Consider the following 17,318-nt stretch of genomic DNA (forward strand, 5'->3'; position numbering starts at 1 on the left):
CCAGTCTCATGCCTGTAGCTAAGTAGGATATTCTATCTGTCTTCTAGCTCCTTCTAAAAGAAGGATTTCTAGGTCTGAAGATAACCTCCATTTAATTTCAGGACTACCCTGGGTTTAGGATGCCAGAATCCCTTCAGGTGCTTTCCTGCTGGCCAAAAATATGTAGAGATTTGAGTTGTGTAATCTTAAGTCATCCTGCCCACTACTCAAATGGAAGTCTAGCCAGCAGAATGGGTGTGGATTGGTGCACAGGAAAACATTAGAAAATGCTCTCTTCAATACCATCAATAAATTGAATCCTTCCCTATTTCACTATTCACATTTCCACACACAGCTCTCTAATGCAGTTTCATTAGCCAACATGAAAATCCTTTCAAAACCATTCTCAAGTATTTTTAATGTAAATAATAAAAAGCTGGTCTCAACCCTGTTCCCTGAGGCACTCCCCAATTAACATCCTTTTAGGTTTTTATTGCTACCCTTTATTTCCTGCCCTTTAGCCAATTTCCAAAGGACTCTGCCAACTTTCCACTTACAACTTGTGTCTTATACATTAACCTGTGATGCAGAACATTTTGTGAGAAAGCTCTCAGAAAAACTGGGCTGCAGCACAGGACAGCCCGCTGCATGCCTATCCTCCCGGAGGCAAGGGCTCCAGAGGATTCTGCCAGGCTCTGGACTCCTGACCTCCTCTCCCTGAAGTTGCCGTTGGCCTTCCTCTATCAGACCACACTCACCTCTCAAAGTTCCCTCTTCCATTCTGTAAATAGCTTCTTGATATTCCAGGAAGCCGCACATTTAACTAATGGCTCTGAGGCTCCCCAGGACCCAGACACCAGGAAGAGTGTCTCTGTGGGGCCCAGTAGGGGAGACATGTACTATGCAAATGCCTCTGTCTGAAGGAGAGCTGGGGAACAGGTCAGGGCTTCTTGTGGCTCCTTCCAATGTTCCTGGCTGCCAAGAAGGAAGAGAAAGGCCACAGGAATCATTGAGATTCTTGCAGTCTTTGACAGCAATGTAATTTGAGCAGGTGAAAGATGGGGCCAGTGTGGATCTGTCTGCCCACCTAGAAGAACCTTCATGTGTTTACTGAGCACTTACTATGAGCCAACGACTTTTCTAGGCACTGCAGATACAGCTGTGAAGTCTCTCACAGCTTCTTTGGAGGGTGGGAAAGGGAGAGGAAGAGGGAGAGAAACAATCTTCAGCAGGCTCTATGCACTGGGAGCCAGATGTGGGGCTCGATCTCATGACCTTAAGATCATGTCCCAAGCCAAAATCAAGAGTCAGAGGCTTAACCAACTGAGCCATGCAGGCGCCCCTCAGTTCCGCACAACTTCTACTAGTAGATTAGACAGACACACAAACTCCAATGTCAGAAGAGGACAGGTGCTCTGAGGAAAAGTCGGAGTAAGAAGAACGACAAGATGGGGTCACTGAGTGATAGATACTCAGGGAGGCACGTGATATAATGAGCACTGGGTGTTACATAAGACTGACAAGTGACTGAACTCTACCTTTGAAAACAATAATATATTATATGTTCATTAATTGAATTTAAAATAAAAAAAAAAATAAAAATTATAAGAGTCCTTTTAGAAGACCTGGCTATAGCAGGCCTCTCTGGGAAGGCACTGTTTGAACAAAGATCTCAATAAGGGAGGTGACTTCCCACAGGTCCCTTCCTGTGCCTCCCGTTCCTTCCTCTGGATGTGGTGTTAGACTGGGGGTGCAGTGCCCCCCTTTGCTGCCATCCTGAAGGAAACCAACAAGCAGGGTCCATTCCTCTTCCCCAGTCTTTGTAGTCACAAGCCTGCACACCCCCCAGCACAGCTCTTCCCTACCTGTACCTGTTTGGGTCCCCTTGTTTGTCTCTGCCACAAGATCATGCTCAAACTCTCCTATGCCTAAGAGTCACCTGGGGCTGGGGTGCCTGGGTTGCTCAGTCGGTTAAGCATCTGCCTTTGGTTCAGGTCATGATCCCAGGTTCCTGGGATTGAGCCCCAAGAGCATTGGGCTCCCTGCTCAGTGAGAGGCGTGCTTCTCACTCTCCCTCTGCCATTCCCTCTGCTTGTATACTCTCTCTGTCAAATAAATAAATAAAATCTTAAAAAAAAATAAAAAGAAGAAGAAGAAGAATCACTGGGGGTGCTCACCCAACAACTTGAGATTCAAGGGCCCACCTTTAACATTCTGATTGTGTCGATCTGAACCCAGGCATCAGCTTTAGACAAAGGCCAGGTAATTCCAATGCAAGTGGTGGGGGAGCCTTGCCTTGGAAACATGGTCAGGGGCAGTGGGCTCCTCAAGAGGCAAGGTCTGAGCTGCCCTCTCTGTTTCTATCCCCGGAACACAGAACACGGAGCTAGCATTTGGGAAGCATTCAATAAGCAGCCAAGAGAAGCATCTGCCTCACTGCACGTTTCCCCTTGTTCTGCTGACCGCAAACACACAGTGACTTGGGCCTCTTCTCTCCCCTCCCCAAACTCACCCTCTAGCCAGAGATCCCACTTTGCATTTCTTCTTGTGCTCGTGGTATTTTTCATAGTAAGTAACAATAGATCTTCGGTATATACTTGCTGATACAAAGAAGAAATGCGAGGAAGGGAGGAAGAAAAATCATTCCACGTCCGAGATCTATTCAGAGGCTGCTCACCTGGTGACCAAGCGGATTTGGCTTGTTACCTCTGCCACGCAGTCACCCAAATGCAGTGTGCTGAAACTTAACGGAAGTTGCAGACTCTCCTTTTCCATCCCTGTCCTCACTGGATCTGCTGACAAAAAACTCAGTGTACAGGAGGGAGCAGGAGGGAGTCTGGGGGGCAGAGAAGAGCCTTGGCTAATGTGCCCCTGAATGAGCCGAGTGCTGACTGCTGTCCCCAGGCTCCTGGTGGCAGAGCATTTAGAGATGTCCTTAGTGTCATCACTGGGCACCTGTGGACACAGGCACTTGCGACAAGCAAGCTTTCATCCAGTCCCACCACTCAGGGCTTGGCCGCAGGCTGCTGCTTCAGTGTTTGTGGAAAATGTGTGTTCGCCTCTCTGCTCTACTACAGAGGAACCTTCAGTGGCATGTTAAGATAGTTCACATGGGTGTAAGCCGATACAGGCTTCTTGAAGCTACTTTTAAAAAAGAGCCCATCAATTCTTCCATTTGTCAGATCTGGGCTGCTTCTCTAGGATGCCCTTGTGGCTTTTACAGCTTTATCAACTCAGCAAATTTGCCAACGTTTTTTCCCTCTGAAGCACTCAGCGGAGGCCCATGAGCTTGCACAGCTCAGGCCTGGCTTTTTGGGAGGAACAAGAGCCCTGCCTTTGGGATCAAAAGCCCCTACTTCAGGTCTCTGCTTCTAACCACCTTTGGGACTTAAGAGAAGCCATTTATCTTCTTTTTCTTTCTTTCTGAAGATTTTATTTATTTATTTGACAGAGAGAGATCGCAAGTAGGCAGAGAGTGGGGAAGAAGCAGGCTCCCTGCTGAGCCGAGAGCCTGGTGCGGGGCTCGATCCCAGGACCTTGAGATCATAACCTGAGCCGAAGGCAGAGGCTTAACCCACTGAGCCACCCAGGCACCCCACCATTTATTTTCTTTTGTTCTCAATCTTCTCATCTCTGAAATAATTGTTTAAAAATAAAAAATATATATATGATAGCATCTGCTTCACTTCTCTCACAAAGCTCTTAGGAAGATCAAATGAGGTGACATGGAAGGAAACCAAAAATTCTAATGTACCACATGTTATTTATTATCTTAGGGCACTGATCTCTGGGCAGTCCACCTGAAAGTAAGCTAGTTTGTGGAAGGAGAGGGTTCAGAGTGGGCTCAAGGGCCTTGGAGTTCAAGTACAAGTCTCTTTTAAAATAATAGTGATTGGGACTCTCAGTAGTGTTCTTGGCAGGAAAGCCAGATGGTTCCCAAGATACGGATGCTGACAGGTGGTAGAAAATAAGGAGAGGACAAAGTCTTATCCTCTATACCCCAAGAAGCCAACTCAAAAGCTCAACCTAGAGAACTTTGAATATGGTGCTTGTACCAAAAACCCCTAAAACTCCACCATATTTCCTTGTGAAATATGAACAAAGCAGATTATTACAATGCTGGCATTCTGGCAAGCCACCAAGACAGCATGCAGAGTCTCTCTTGTGACCCTATCTACACGGTGTCATGAAACACACATTGAATTTGGCGGCAAAAGACTTGGGTTTGAAACCCACCTCTGCTCCTTAAAATTTAGGCAAAACCACTTGGTCGTTCACATTTTCAAAGTCTACTGACCACCTGCAGGGAATGTGGAAGGCAGCAGTGACTCATCACATGGCATGTGGGATCACATGTCTGACACACAGTGGGAGCTGCAGGGGTCAAAGCCTGGGGAGGGGAGAGAGGGCGGGTGTGCTTGGGCAGCTTTATACCATCTGGTTTGGCCACAGCACTGGATTTTCACTGAGGAATGGTGAGGGAGAAGATATGACCTTTCAAAACTTCATTGTCTCTGTAGTGAAATGAAGGGTTAGGATGCAGTGGTCGCTGGGGATGCTTACGGCATTAATGTTCTCTGACTCATCATAGGAGGACTTAGGGCTGCATGTGACGGGCCCCATGACCTCGGAGCATCTGACTGCAAATGCATCAAGGGACATTTAAATATTACAAATACGCTGGCTACCCACGCTCCCCAAAAGGAGCCGGCTGTTTGGGCCGTGGGCATAATTTTATATTTGAAATATACCACAGATATTCTTGTGGGTTTGCTTTTTCTTTTGTAGTCTGCAGACAAAGTAAACATGTGACTTTCGAGGGTGGATACAACTTAATAGCTGAAGTGTTTCTATACCAGTGGAAGTATTAGGTAAGAAGCCTGAAGCTGAACCCAGTGCTACCGGCTGGCCACTCTAGCAGGAGGTTTCCGTTTTCTCCTCATGAGACCAGTGCTTTGCAGCTCAGTGAAGTAATAAGCCATAGGAAGGAATTTCCTTTACATGCTGGGCTACTCCCATGATCTACTCCTTTCTTTGGTCTTTCACTGGCTTGTGCACCACGAAGTAAAGGCTTATTGAATGAATCAGTGAATGAATGGCTTGAGTCTAGCTTATTGATCATCTGAGGAATAAGTTTGTGTTCATTAAAATGCCCATTTACAGAGCTAAAGGTCAGAAGAAACCTCAGCCTGTGAGTGAAGGCCTGTGGGTGCAGTGTAGGTGGACTGAATCGTGTCAACTCCAGTGAGGACACACACAGAGTGACCCTGTGTCCCAGTGTGCATGAGATAGTTTTGGTTTGTGCTGTTTTCCCAGCATAATTATTAATGATGTCCACACTGACTCTCAAAAATGTCCTGGTTGAGAGGGTAAGTCATATCACCACCTGACTAAGAAATAAAAGGACTGCTACTTCCGGCCCTTGGGACCTAACAAAACCACATAACCAGACCGTGTTATTGCTGCACAGGACTTTTTGCACCATGGCAGGATTTCAGAGATCTCCAGTGAGCAGGAGAGCGAGTTACTATGTATCTCACCTCAGGAGAGAAGACACAATGTGTCTGACCACACATAGTCCAAGAACACTCAAATAATAAAACAAATATAAACAGATGTTAAAGACTGGTCTTCAGGGCGCCTGGGTGGCTCTGTCAATTAAGTGTCCCACTCTTGATTTCGGCCCAGGGCATGATCTCAGGGTTGTGAGGCTGAGCCCCACATCGAGCTCCATGCTTGGTGTGGAGCCTGCTTAAGATTCTCTCTCCCTCTCCTCTGCTCCCGCTCCCCCACTTCTCTCTTCCACTCTCCAAAAAAAAAAAAAAAAAAAAAAAAAAAAAGGGCTCCTGGGTGGCTCAGTGGGTTAAGCCGCTGCCTTCGGCTCAGGTCATGATCTCAGGGTCCTGGGATCGAGTCCCGCATCGGGCTCTCTGCTCAGCAGGGAGCCTGCTTCCCTCTCTCTCTCTGCCTGCCTCTCTGTCTACTTGTGATCTCTCTCTGTCAAATAAATAAATAAAATCTTTAAAAAAAAAAAAAAAAAAAAGATCTTCAAACATCACAGCCAATGATGCCATGCTTGCCTATGATCTGCTGAATGGTCTGGTGGCCACTGAGGTATGGATGTCATTTTATGTCAGTGAGATCACAGGCATGCATCTTCTTTATACATGATTAAATCTGTTTTTTTTAATTCTTATTTTTTACATTAACCCGTATACCCACATAGAGCTTGAACTCAGGACCCCAAGATCAAGAGTCTCATGCTCTACCAACTGAGCCAGCCAGGCGCCCTGGGATTTTCATTTTTAAACAAACTTCTCAAACTACTCTTCCATGTGTAATGCAATAAATAAATGCAAAAAAAAAAAAAAAAAAGGTACTACATGTTTAACCGAAACATTCAAGTGAAATTATTATTTTTTAGAAGGGGATCAGAGCAAAATAATCTCCAATGAGAAGAAATATTTGACACAATAGAGAAGTTGGCTCCCTTGTGTGACCATAAATTTTATGAGTTGCCAAGCTAGAATTTTTGGTGTCAAAGTAAATGTCAAATTCTGGTTTTATTCAAATAGCTAGTTACTTCCCAAGTCATTTCCCAATGGAAACAAGCCAGGAAAATGTCACATGCACACATACAAGTGATTTTTACAGCTAGACCAGAGAGTTAGAGATGCAGATGGAGGACAAGTGAAGTCACGGAATCTTTCCTAGATGTAGGGTCAGACGGCACCTTAGTCAAATAAAAGGAGCGTCTCTATACTCTTAATGTGATTCCCCACCCCATCCCACACACATTTTCAAAGTGGTGGTGATGGTGGTGGTGAAAGGGGAGCAGACAGCCTCCAAGAGTAAAGCACCCCAACTGAAAAGATGCATGAGACATCGGCTGAAGGGCACAGACTTCCAGTTATAAGACTAGGGGTACCAAGTCCAGCATGGGAACTGTAGTTACACATAACCTATAGATGCTGTGTTTTATATATATATATATATATATATACACACACATACACACACACACACACACACACACATATGTATATGTATATATATATACATATGTATATGTATATACATTTTATGTATATATGTATATGCATAAAATATATAAACATCTATATATATTACTATATTATGAGAGTAAAGCTTTAATAGTCTCAGCACAAGAGAAGCAGTAATGATCTGATGTGACAGAGCTATAGTGCTAATTATTTTGTAATATACATACACAAGTGCATCAAATCAACACATTGTATACTTTAAGCTTATACAATGTTACACATCAATTGTATCTCAGTAAAACTAGAAAAAGAAAACTGCCAAACACAATTGTTCTAGACTACCAAAGCATCCCTAGATAGAACTCACCATTTTTCTTTTGTAGGAGTAGCCATGGTTTGTGAGGCCTGAAATTTATACAATTTTAGCAGCTCTCTTCACAAAAAAATACAGAAACAATTATGAATAAAAACACAGATATTAATGTGTTTATTTAAAGTGAGAACAGCACCTGAAGGACTCAGTGGGTTGAGTGTCCAGCTCTTGGTTTCAGCTCAGGTCATGATCTCAGGGTGGCAGGACTGAGCCCCATGTCAGGCTCTGCACGCAGCGGGGAGTCTGCTTGGGATTTTCTCTCTCTCTCTCTCTCTCTCTCTCTCTCTCTCTCCCGCCCCTCCCTCCTGCATGCACACATGCACTCTCTAAAAAAAAAAAAAAAATCTTTAAAAAAAAAATAAATAAAATAAAAATAATAAGAGAAGAAGGGGCACCTGGGTGGCTCAGTCATTTACGTGCCTGTCTCTTGGTTTTAGCTTATGTTACGATCTCATGGGTCATGAAATCGAGCCCCAGGTCAGGGGCATGCTCAGCATGGAGTCTGCTTGAAAGTTCTTTCCCTCTGTCCCTCACCCCACTTCCTCTCTCTCAAGTAGATAAATAAATCTTTTTTTTTTTTTTAAATGAAGGAAGAAACTAACAAGTTCCTGAACCGTGGAAAATGAGGTCCCTTTCTTTTGAGAAATGTTTACAAAGAAATGATTCCTGACTGTAACCTTGCCTCTCCTCTCCACCTAGAACATTCTACATTTCCTAGCAATAACCAGAACTCAGTAAGTGCTGGTCCAAGTGAAGAACCCTGGTAACTTATGTTTAATTAGCTTCTTTGTAAATCTGCCTCCATACTGATAACTAGATTACCTCTGTTAACTAGCTAAACAGCTAACGCATCAATTTATATTAGTTTGCACTGGAAAGATAGACGATTATTCCTCTAATCTTCAAGATTTCACAGCAGGGAGGGTACTTCTACAGAGCTTCCAAGACGGCCTCTATCAATTCCTGCCCTCCCTGTACAAGCACGCTGTTTCACCCATGAAAAGATGGATTCCAATTTCCCTCTCCCAAAATGTGGACCAGCCTTAGTGATATCCCTGACCACTAGTATGTGGCAGAGATGATGGTTCTAGGCCTTCTGAGGCTAGGATTTTTGTTTGTTTGTTTTTTAAGATTTATTAATTTATTTTAAGGATGGAAGGGCAGGGAAGGGGACAGAAGGAGAGGGAGAGAATCTCAAGAGGACTCACCACTGAACGCAGAGCCTGATGTGGGGCTCAATCCCTCCACCCTGAGATCCTGTCCTGAGCTGAAATCAAGAGTCAGGTGCTTAACTGACTGAGCCATGCAGATGCCCCTGAAGCTAGGTCTTATGTTTTTTGTTTTTAAGATTTTATTTATTTGACAGAGAGAGACACAGTGAGAGAGAGGAACACAAGTAGGGGCAGTGGGAGAGGGAGAAGCAGGCTTCCCGCTGAGCAGGGAGCCTGATGCAGGGCATGACCCCCAAACCCTGGGATCATGACCTGAGCAAGGCAGACACTTAATGACAAAGCCACCCAGGTGCCCCAGGGCTAGAAGAAGGCTTAAAAAGCCTTATAACTTCTGCTTGGCAATCTTGAACCACTCACTCTTGAGCTTTTTTTTTCTCAGAATCCAGCTGCCATGCTATGAAAAGCCGAGACCCCATGAAGAGGCCACGTGTAGCTGCCTCAGCCGAACTTCCAGCTGATAGCCAATGTCCACTGCCAGCTACATGAGTGAGCCATTTTGGACTTCCAGCCCATCTAGTCTTCAGATGACTCTAGCCCCAGCTGACATCCAACTGTGACATGAGACTCCCAGAAGAACCACCTAGCTGAGCCCAGCCAACTCACAGATCTATGAAAGGTAAGAACATATATAATGCACTATTCTGTCAAGACTCGAGGTTCTAGGGGGGTTTGTTCGGCAGTCCACAGAGGCACAAGGCACTGTAGTGTGAGAGATCACTTCTAGGCCCTCTCCCACTATGGGGCTGGGGAGATGGGATGGGACACTGGGCTCCCCTGGAGTTTTCTCCTTGGTTTCTATCTGTCCATAAGCATCACTTGTTCCCCTTGCTCCTGTCCTCCAACAGGCAAATATTAGGAATAACACTTTTTGTGGGGCAAGAAGAGAGCCACAGCTACTGAGTGAGTAAATTAAATCTGGGTAGAGTAGAAGAACAAGGACAACATTTCAGTCTGAAATCCAAATTATAGTTTCTAGTCTAACTTTATACTGGTTATAAAGTTATTTTCATCCCAGGCACTGGTGGCTGTGTTTTTAATTGTTCAGAAAACTCAAAGGGAAAAAGGTATAAAATTAGGTTTCTTCTTCAGTCCCCAATAAGCAACACCTTTCCCTTTTCCTATGCTAGAAAGCAGTGAATTTTTAATTTTTAGAAAATTTCACTCTGCCTCACCCTCTAAAACGGCCATGTTTTTGTTACATTTTTCTGTTGCAATGTCTGTAAGATGCCCCTTGTTTTCATTTTCGCAGTCCCTGTCCTAGCTTCCATCCTCTGCCAAAGTCTCCTGTCTGCCTCTCCTCACCCCTCCACCACCCCCACGCCCCCATCTATTGCTATGACAGGCTTCCACCCAACATTTATCATGCTACTCCCCTTGCTTAAAGAGCTTACCTACTGCCTTGGGTCCTGCTCAAGGCCCTCCACAATAATTAGTTTATTATATAGCTCATAGCCCATTGAGCTAATCTTCCAAACTCAGTGACCTCATAAGGCAAATTTTACTTCACACCAGACTCACTCCTGCCTCTTTTCTTGTTCTACTTATCTTGTCCTTCTTTACAGTATATGAGTCCCTCTCCCTTTTTGGAATTCCCCTAGTCTCTTAGAAAGCAGGAATCGCAGGGTTTATGGCTGATGATTCCTTTACTGGTCTCACATTCCAACTTCCCCCCAAATTCTAATTCTTTTGAGGACACGTTCCCTAGTTTTTGGCTCAGTAAACATGATTGGACTCATGATCTCTATGTAAAGAGCCAGTGAAATCTTGTGATCTTGATGGAATCAGAGAAAGACCAAGGAACTAATACTTATTGTGCGTGGTTCTGGTTAAGTACTTTATATATGTCGTTAATTTGTTCTGTTAAGTTTCTGGGTATAACAGTGCTACTGTCCTCTTTTTATTGAAGAGGAAGCTGAGACTTAGGTAAAGTAACTTTCTCAAGGTCACCCAGGTAGTAAGTGAAGAGGCAGAACTTGAAGTCAAGACACTGACCAGTCTGAGCTTCTAAGTACTATATGAAACCACCTCCTAAGGTATTTTTGAGGGGGCTAGGGAATTTTTTAAACAAGTTTTTCCTCCTCTACTACCCAAAGATATTTACTGATACCATTTTATTAAATTTTCTTCATGTGCATATTTGTATACACACACGCATACCTTTTTACTAACGATCATGCTCTTTGTATATACAACCATATTCTGTTTCACTTAATACAGTACAGCTTTTTCCCATGCCATTACGCATCAATATTGTTTTTTACGGAATTGCAGAAATTATACAATACAAATACAACATGCCCCTTCCCAAAGTGCAACTTTGGCTTGGGGTATGAAAAGCTATCAAGAGGACTTTAAACGTTAAGATCATAACAATGAGATCTTAAATAATGTTCATGATTTCATGGGAGACAACAGGAGAGGCCCAAAGAAAAGGGTCGTTTTCTCTTACTATGGATGACTGGGAATCCCTAAGTAGAAAGCCTTCCAGAACCTGATGGGGAAGGAAGACTAGCATTTCTTGACCATCTCTGGCCATGTACCAGACCTTGTGCCAGATAGTTCCAAAGATGTTTTTCCTTGCTTTTTCTAGCACCTTGTGATTACAGGCATTTTCACCCCACCTAAGGGAAGGGAAAGGCAGGCTAACATAGTGCAGGCCACATGGGCACTGAGATATTGGAGTCTAAGGTCTTCCTTCTCTTAGAGAGGGCGGTTTCAGATGAAAGAGAAAACAGATGAAGAATAGCAAGAACGAGCTGAATGAGTCAGCTGACGTTACAAAAAAACAGCTGACAGGAATTTTGAACACCAAGGAAAGGAACAATGAAGCCAAAAGAAAATGGGGCTCCTTGTGGTTCGGTCTGGCAGTGGCGGGAGGAGGGGATGCAGAGTTGAGGGAGGGGTTGGTTGGCTTTGCAAAGTAGTCCCCACAAAGAAAAAGACCCCGTTCTTCCAAGAGCCCGAAAGGGGGCTAACGGCAGTCTTGGAGTGCAGACCAGAAAGCAAGTAACATGAAGAGGAATCCTAGCTCTAGTGAGTGCCCATTACAGGTCAGAGAGGAGCGCGGAGCAGAGAACATGTGGAGGTTTAGGCTGCAGACCTGTGCCAAGGTGCCTGAGTAACACAGCAGGAAGTGTGCTGGATTGCGGCGGGGAGAAGAAATGCTGGAAGAGAAGAGGTGGAGAGTCTGGGCTCAGCGCCTGACTCTCCCGATCCTTTCCTTCTCCTCTTGAACTCTTTCGGGACAGTCGAAGAAAGGTGACTGCTGATGAGCTTCACTGTACAAGGATGTGGGAGACCTGGCTGAGGCTTTCTCTTAGGTGGAGAGAGGCTGCTCTTCCACCGTGACACAGGGAACCACGGTGCTATGGACCAGACGAGAGTCAGAACGCCTCCACATTTGATGGTCAGGCCAACGCTCGGTTGGCAGGGGCCCCTTGTGGAATTCATTTCTTGGCCGGAAATCCCTGCCTCAGACCTTGGAAGACAGGAGGGAGGCTCAGCAAGCCTGGCGGCTGCTCTTTGGGTTTGGCAAACTCAAGATTTTTCCAGCGCCTTGTGTTCAGTGAAACCGAAAATGTGTTTGGCTAGAAACCCTTCTCTAATTTTTAAACCCCTGAGCATTTTTTACATAAATTTGATACACATGTTTTTGTCTTATTTTTATTTAGCTCATCAAATCGAATTAGGAGCTACAATGATGAAGGGAACAATGCTGATTTCCAAGAAGATTTTGGAGCCTTTTTTTTCTTAGAACTAAATCGCATTTTCTCCCCAACTGTTAAAATTACCAGACTGAGCTGGATTTGAAATTTAGAACCCAAATGTGAAATGAAGATCCATGCTTGGCAAAGATGAGGCATAGCAGGGGAATGCTTTTAGGAAGTCACAGTTAGAAAGCCAGGGTAGGCGTGGGGTGTGGGGTGAGGGGACACAGGCAGGAAAGGAGGCCATTCTTCATTAGACGGTTTAGCTCAATTTACCTGGCTTTCTGAGCTCCCCTGAAGAGGCCCATTCACCATGTCTCCAGTGTTGGGACTCTATCACTAGCACTCAAGGAAGAGGAGTTTCTACCCCAAGACAGGGGATGAGGGAGTCTCTTGTACCCCTCCATAGTAGCCAATTCTAGCTGCTCCTCCTCTTCTAACCGCCCTCCCTCTTTCCTCATTCCGGCTAAGTCCTCTCCATCTGGAAGCACTTAACATGTACAACAATTTTAATCTTGTGCAAAGGAATCTTCGGGTCTACACTACATACCCATTAAGCTAAATTATAAGTGCACAATCTTATTTTGCACAATTCTGTCTGGCTGAGATTGGCACACACCAAAGGCTATTACTGTCTTTCCCAATTACTTTTTCTAGTACACCATCATTTTCTACAACTTTAGTCTGAGGCCAGCAGTATTTCTCTGAGAAACTTGAGCCACTGAGGTCCCAGGATAAAGATTCTCTTCAGAGCCCCTCGAACCTATACACAGAGGGTCCCTTAGACATTGTCCAGAGACATTTCTTTGAACTCAGCTTCTCTCCCCTACAGACCATCATCAAATTAGACAGACCTGGGTACAAGTACCATCTTGTTATTTCATGACCGTACAACTGGGGGAGTCATAACTGGGGGAGTTATTTCACTTCTTTGCAGCTCAGTTTCCCCATCTGCAAAATGGGTACAATAGGCATATGGCCGTCCTAGGATACTGTGTACAGAAAACACATTAAGTTGTCTGAGCCAGACTAAGTAGTCAACCCGTTATGTTACTTGTTATTACAAAACTACATCTTATTGAACTCTACACCTTTTCTAAGGGCACTTTTATTTCTTATATTTCTTGTATTTATATTTTATATTTCTTATATTTCTCCAGAGGTGGGCGGTTTCCTTTTAAACACCCTGCCCACCTGTCCAGTCCCTCACCAAGGCTGAACCAACCAACCCAGGTCCCTGCAAATCAGCATCACTCTAGACAGGTGATCAACCGACTGGGCTTTCTCCTCAGTCCCCAGGGAGTCTCCCATGCACCCCCAAGTTTTAACCCACAGTCTCTTCTTTGGAACCACGGCAACAGAGTGATCAGAGGATCTATAATCTAACTGGGCAGAAATCATTCTCATTCAAACCAAACCACACCTTTTCTCACTTTATATAGAAAGCATAGGTGTGCGTGGAAGGAGAGGAGAAGGTTTTCACTCTGCTTTAAGAAGCAAAATGGTTAATTAGTGCTTTCTGAGGACTCCCCCCCGCCCTTGCCACCAAGAACATGAGTCACACTTCATCTGTCCCTTTTGCAAAGTAGAAAGACGATGGCACCATTTAATAGGTCTGATAAATGCCTCTCTCTCAAGAGGGGGGCATAGAGTCCATGAGTCCAGTATTTATTGCTTTCCTGGAGCCAAGAGTAGTTTTAGCAATAATTCGTGGATCCTGAGGTTGGCCAGAATAGAAGGATCAGGAATCCACAAGCTTCTGGGGCACCCTGGACGTTTTATGTCATATTGTCCTCATCACGCAGAATTGCTGGGAGGCTTAAAACAGAGACACCTACGGGCTCTGATGAATGGTAGTTATTATTCCGACCAGGCTGATCTCATTTGAAATTCTGGGTGATATCAGGAAAGGTGTGTGTCTTCCAGGCCTTCTACCTACTAGATATTGTCCCCTCTGTGACTTCCAGAACTCTTCTGGCTACATGTATTTTAAATGCCAGCATCAGCAACAAAGACTCCAAAAAAAATCACACCCCTGCTCACAGCCCTGCCAAAGGGGTGGGCCTACATGGCTGTTTGTGCCCACGGAGGGCTCTGGGGTAGACAAGCTGGAGGGGCAATTCATGGGCTGGGCAGTCACTTGTGGCCTGGTATAAAAAGGGAGTTGGGCCAGTGAGATTCCTCTCTGGCAATCAGGAATCAGGAGAGTGAAGGACTGGGTTGACTGGTAGCAGAAACAAATGGAACATGACTGGCCACAGTAAGGGCACAATACCTCCATGAAGGTACAGACTCCCACTGCTGAGGCTCTCTGCAGGTGCCTTGATTCCAGAACCCCCCTCCCATAAAGCCTGGCTGGTAAGGTTCTTCCTGTGTTCATCCTGTGTTCACCATAAACATCTCTTCTACTATAATTATAATAAACACCTCCTCTTCTGAGTTAGCATGAGTGGATTTTGGTTTCCTCCAACAAAAAGAGCCTTCAATAAAACAGCATCTATGCTTGGGAAGAACACGCAGATGGAGCTATGTTTAAACATTCTGGGCAATTCCGGGGCAAGGCACTGCTTTAAAAGGTAATTAGACAGAATGCGAACACCATTGGTTCCTGACTCACCTCTCCCTGGCTCCCCTCCATTGTAAAAATTGGAAAAGCTGGAGCTCTCTCCCTCAACCCTCCTCGCAGCCCGGGGAGGTCATGTGACACAGTTCTGGCCAACGAGACACAAGTGCACAAGGGAGTCTCTGTTGGGACAGACGGGCTGCCTGCCTCCTCCTTCCTGCCTTGCATGGAAATGCTACGCTTGGAGCAGCTGCCACCATCTTGCAACCCTGAAGTGAAAGGCAGTGAAGCTGGGATGCCAGTCCAGGCACACTGGAGGGCATGCACCCACAGTAGCTGCCACCAAGCTCCAGCCTGTCTGCTATAGGGAAAAAAAAAAAATGGACCCTTAACCTACTACTACTTAGATTTCTCTACAACTTAGAACCAAAACGTTTTCTAAAGATACACCCTGAAACAGAACTTGACATTGTTTCCTCTATCATACGAAACACAGGTTGTTGGCTTTTTCTAACATTAGTTTTAGGTGAGGAAAAAAAAAATTGTTTTTAACCAAAGAGTTGACAACTTCTTTTCCAATTAACTTCTGTAAACATCAGCTCAATGATACAAATTCTACAGGCAACTAAAATCGAAGAAGGGATAAGGTATATATACGAACAACGATGTGATAAGGCAGAAAGTGGAAGATGGTAAAAGGCAGCTGCTTTACGACCTGTGGGACGACATTACCTCTGGTCAGGGAAGGGAGAAATCAGGGAAGTCTCCACAGGAGACTTTGGATGTTTGGAGATGGGGAGGAAAGGCATTCTAGTCAGAACAGTTTAAGCAACTCTGGGAAACTGAAGATTGTGCACAGGAAGGACACAGCAAATTCTTTCTGGTTCGTTTGGGGCAACAAAGATCAAATTTTTGGTCCAGAAAGTCAGACCAAATTATAACATGCCTCAAATGCCAACTGAAGGAGTCTGGGCTCTATTCTTATAGCCACGGGGTGAACTGAAGGTTTTGAAACAAACAGGAGTCAGAGTAACCTATCTGGGAACACATGCCTGATGATAAAATATGGAATGGACTGAGGAGGCAGGAATGCCACGAGGGGGCTGTGCAACGCCCTGGGCAGGGAATGAGGAGGGTGGGAACCAGGACAGTCAAAGTACAAATGGAGCGGGGGTAAAAGGAACACAGCACAAGTCTCTGTGACATAAGCCAGCTACTGTCTGCAGGTAGGGCGCGAGTCACAGCAGGAGTCACGCAGACCATTGTTTATTGCACAAAACAGAAACAGAAACTTCATACCATACCTCTGGAGCTGAAGACAGGAATGGTTTTATGTAGATGTTGGAGTCATGCACCTTCAGGTCATGGTCCCCAAGTCCCCTGGTCACTCCAATAGTTGCCATTACTCGGGCCTAGGGGTATAAGCAGAGGGTCATCAGAAACACTCCCACAGACTGAGAAAGCATTCCTGTCACAATGTAGCTGCCACAGGTGAAGAGAAGCAATCATTTTCCAATTCCTTCTGTCCCTCTCCATGTTCCCTGCTACTAACTTCTGTGGGTAGCTGTTTCCAAGGAAAGGCTCACCAAGATCACTCATGAACTTAAGGAGTGGTTGTCCTACCAATTATCCTAAGTTTAATGGGTTGCTGCTGTCTCTTTTCAGCTTTCTTTTGTAGAGACTGGAAGGAAGGGTATCTGGGAAACTAAATCCAACATGTGTGATGTCTACAGCTACAAAAATCAGTTCCAATCCAATGCGATCTGTCCATCCATCCATCTGTCGGTCGATGATGTACCCACCCTACAAGAATTCACTGAACACACCAGGCATGTCTCCAGTTCCTGCTAGGCACTACTGAGAGATGTAAAAAACTGAGTGGCAGCTCCCACCCTCCCAAAGCTCACATAGTGTACTTCATGTCTAGAGAAAAGAAACTCTTTGCAACTCTCCAACCCGGCCTGCTAAGATCCCCACGAATTCCCTCTGGGTGGAAAGGAGAAAAATGTCACTTTGTTATAACTACAGAGAGAGCTCAGGGTTGAGACCTGATCACCTGTGCCTTCTCTAAACAGTTTCGGTTTCCCAAAGCTTTAAGGAAATAATACTATTATACTAATGCCTACACAGTCACCCTAAATATCTCCCGGGATGCCATAGTTTTGACTTAGCCAAACATTTACTGAGCACCTACTATGTGCAGAAGTCATGCTGTGGGGACAAATATCTAAGGACTTGTCCCTAATAAAAAGAAACTTGTGAAGGGAGATAAAATATGTAAAATATGGCCAAGTGCTGAAAGACACAGCACCATGGGTTATAGGAGTTCAGAGGAGGCAAACATTCTGCTGAGAAAGTTTCCTGGAGGTGGTGGCATGACAATTTTGTGCAGAAGAATGGGTAGTGTTGAGCCGGGGAAGCAGAGAGAGATGGAGTGAAAGTCATTCTTGACAGAATGGA

The 17,318-nt window shown here is 44.9% G+C and overlaps 1 protein-coding gene across 1 annotated transcript in view; it reads right to left on the reverse strand.

Moving 5' to 3' along the window:
- The window catches only part of PPM1H (protein phosphatase, Mg2+/Mn2+ dependent 1H), a 252,994-nt gene that overhangs the window by 22,886 nt on the left and 212,790 nt on the right, over positions 1-17,318 (reverse strand). The window contains exon 8 of the mRNA XM_032874649.1: positions 16,163-16,270. Within this exon, the coding sequence (XP_032730540.1) occupies positions 16,163-16,270 (108 nt within the window). The remainder of the gene's footprint in view (positions 1-16,162; positions 16,271-17,318) is intronic.

The sequence above is a fragment of the Lontra canadensis genome, unplaced genomic scaffold (assembly GCF_010015895.1).
Source record: "Lontra canadensis isolate GAN:19392208 unplaced genomic scaffold, GSC_riverotter_1.0 scaffold53, whole genome shotgun sequence".
Lineage (NCBI taxonomy): Eukaryota > Metazoa > Chordata > Mammalia > Carnivora > Mustelidae > Lontra > Lontra canadensis.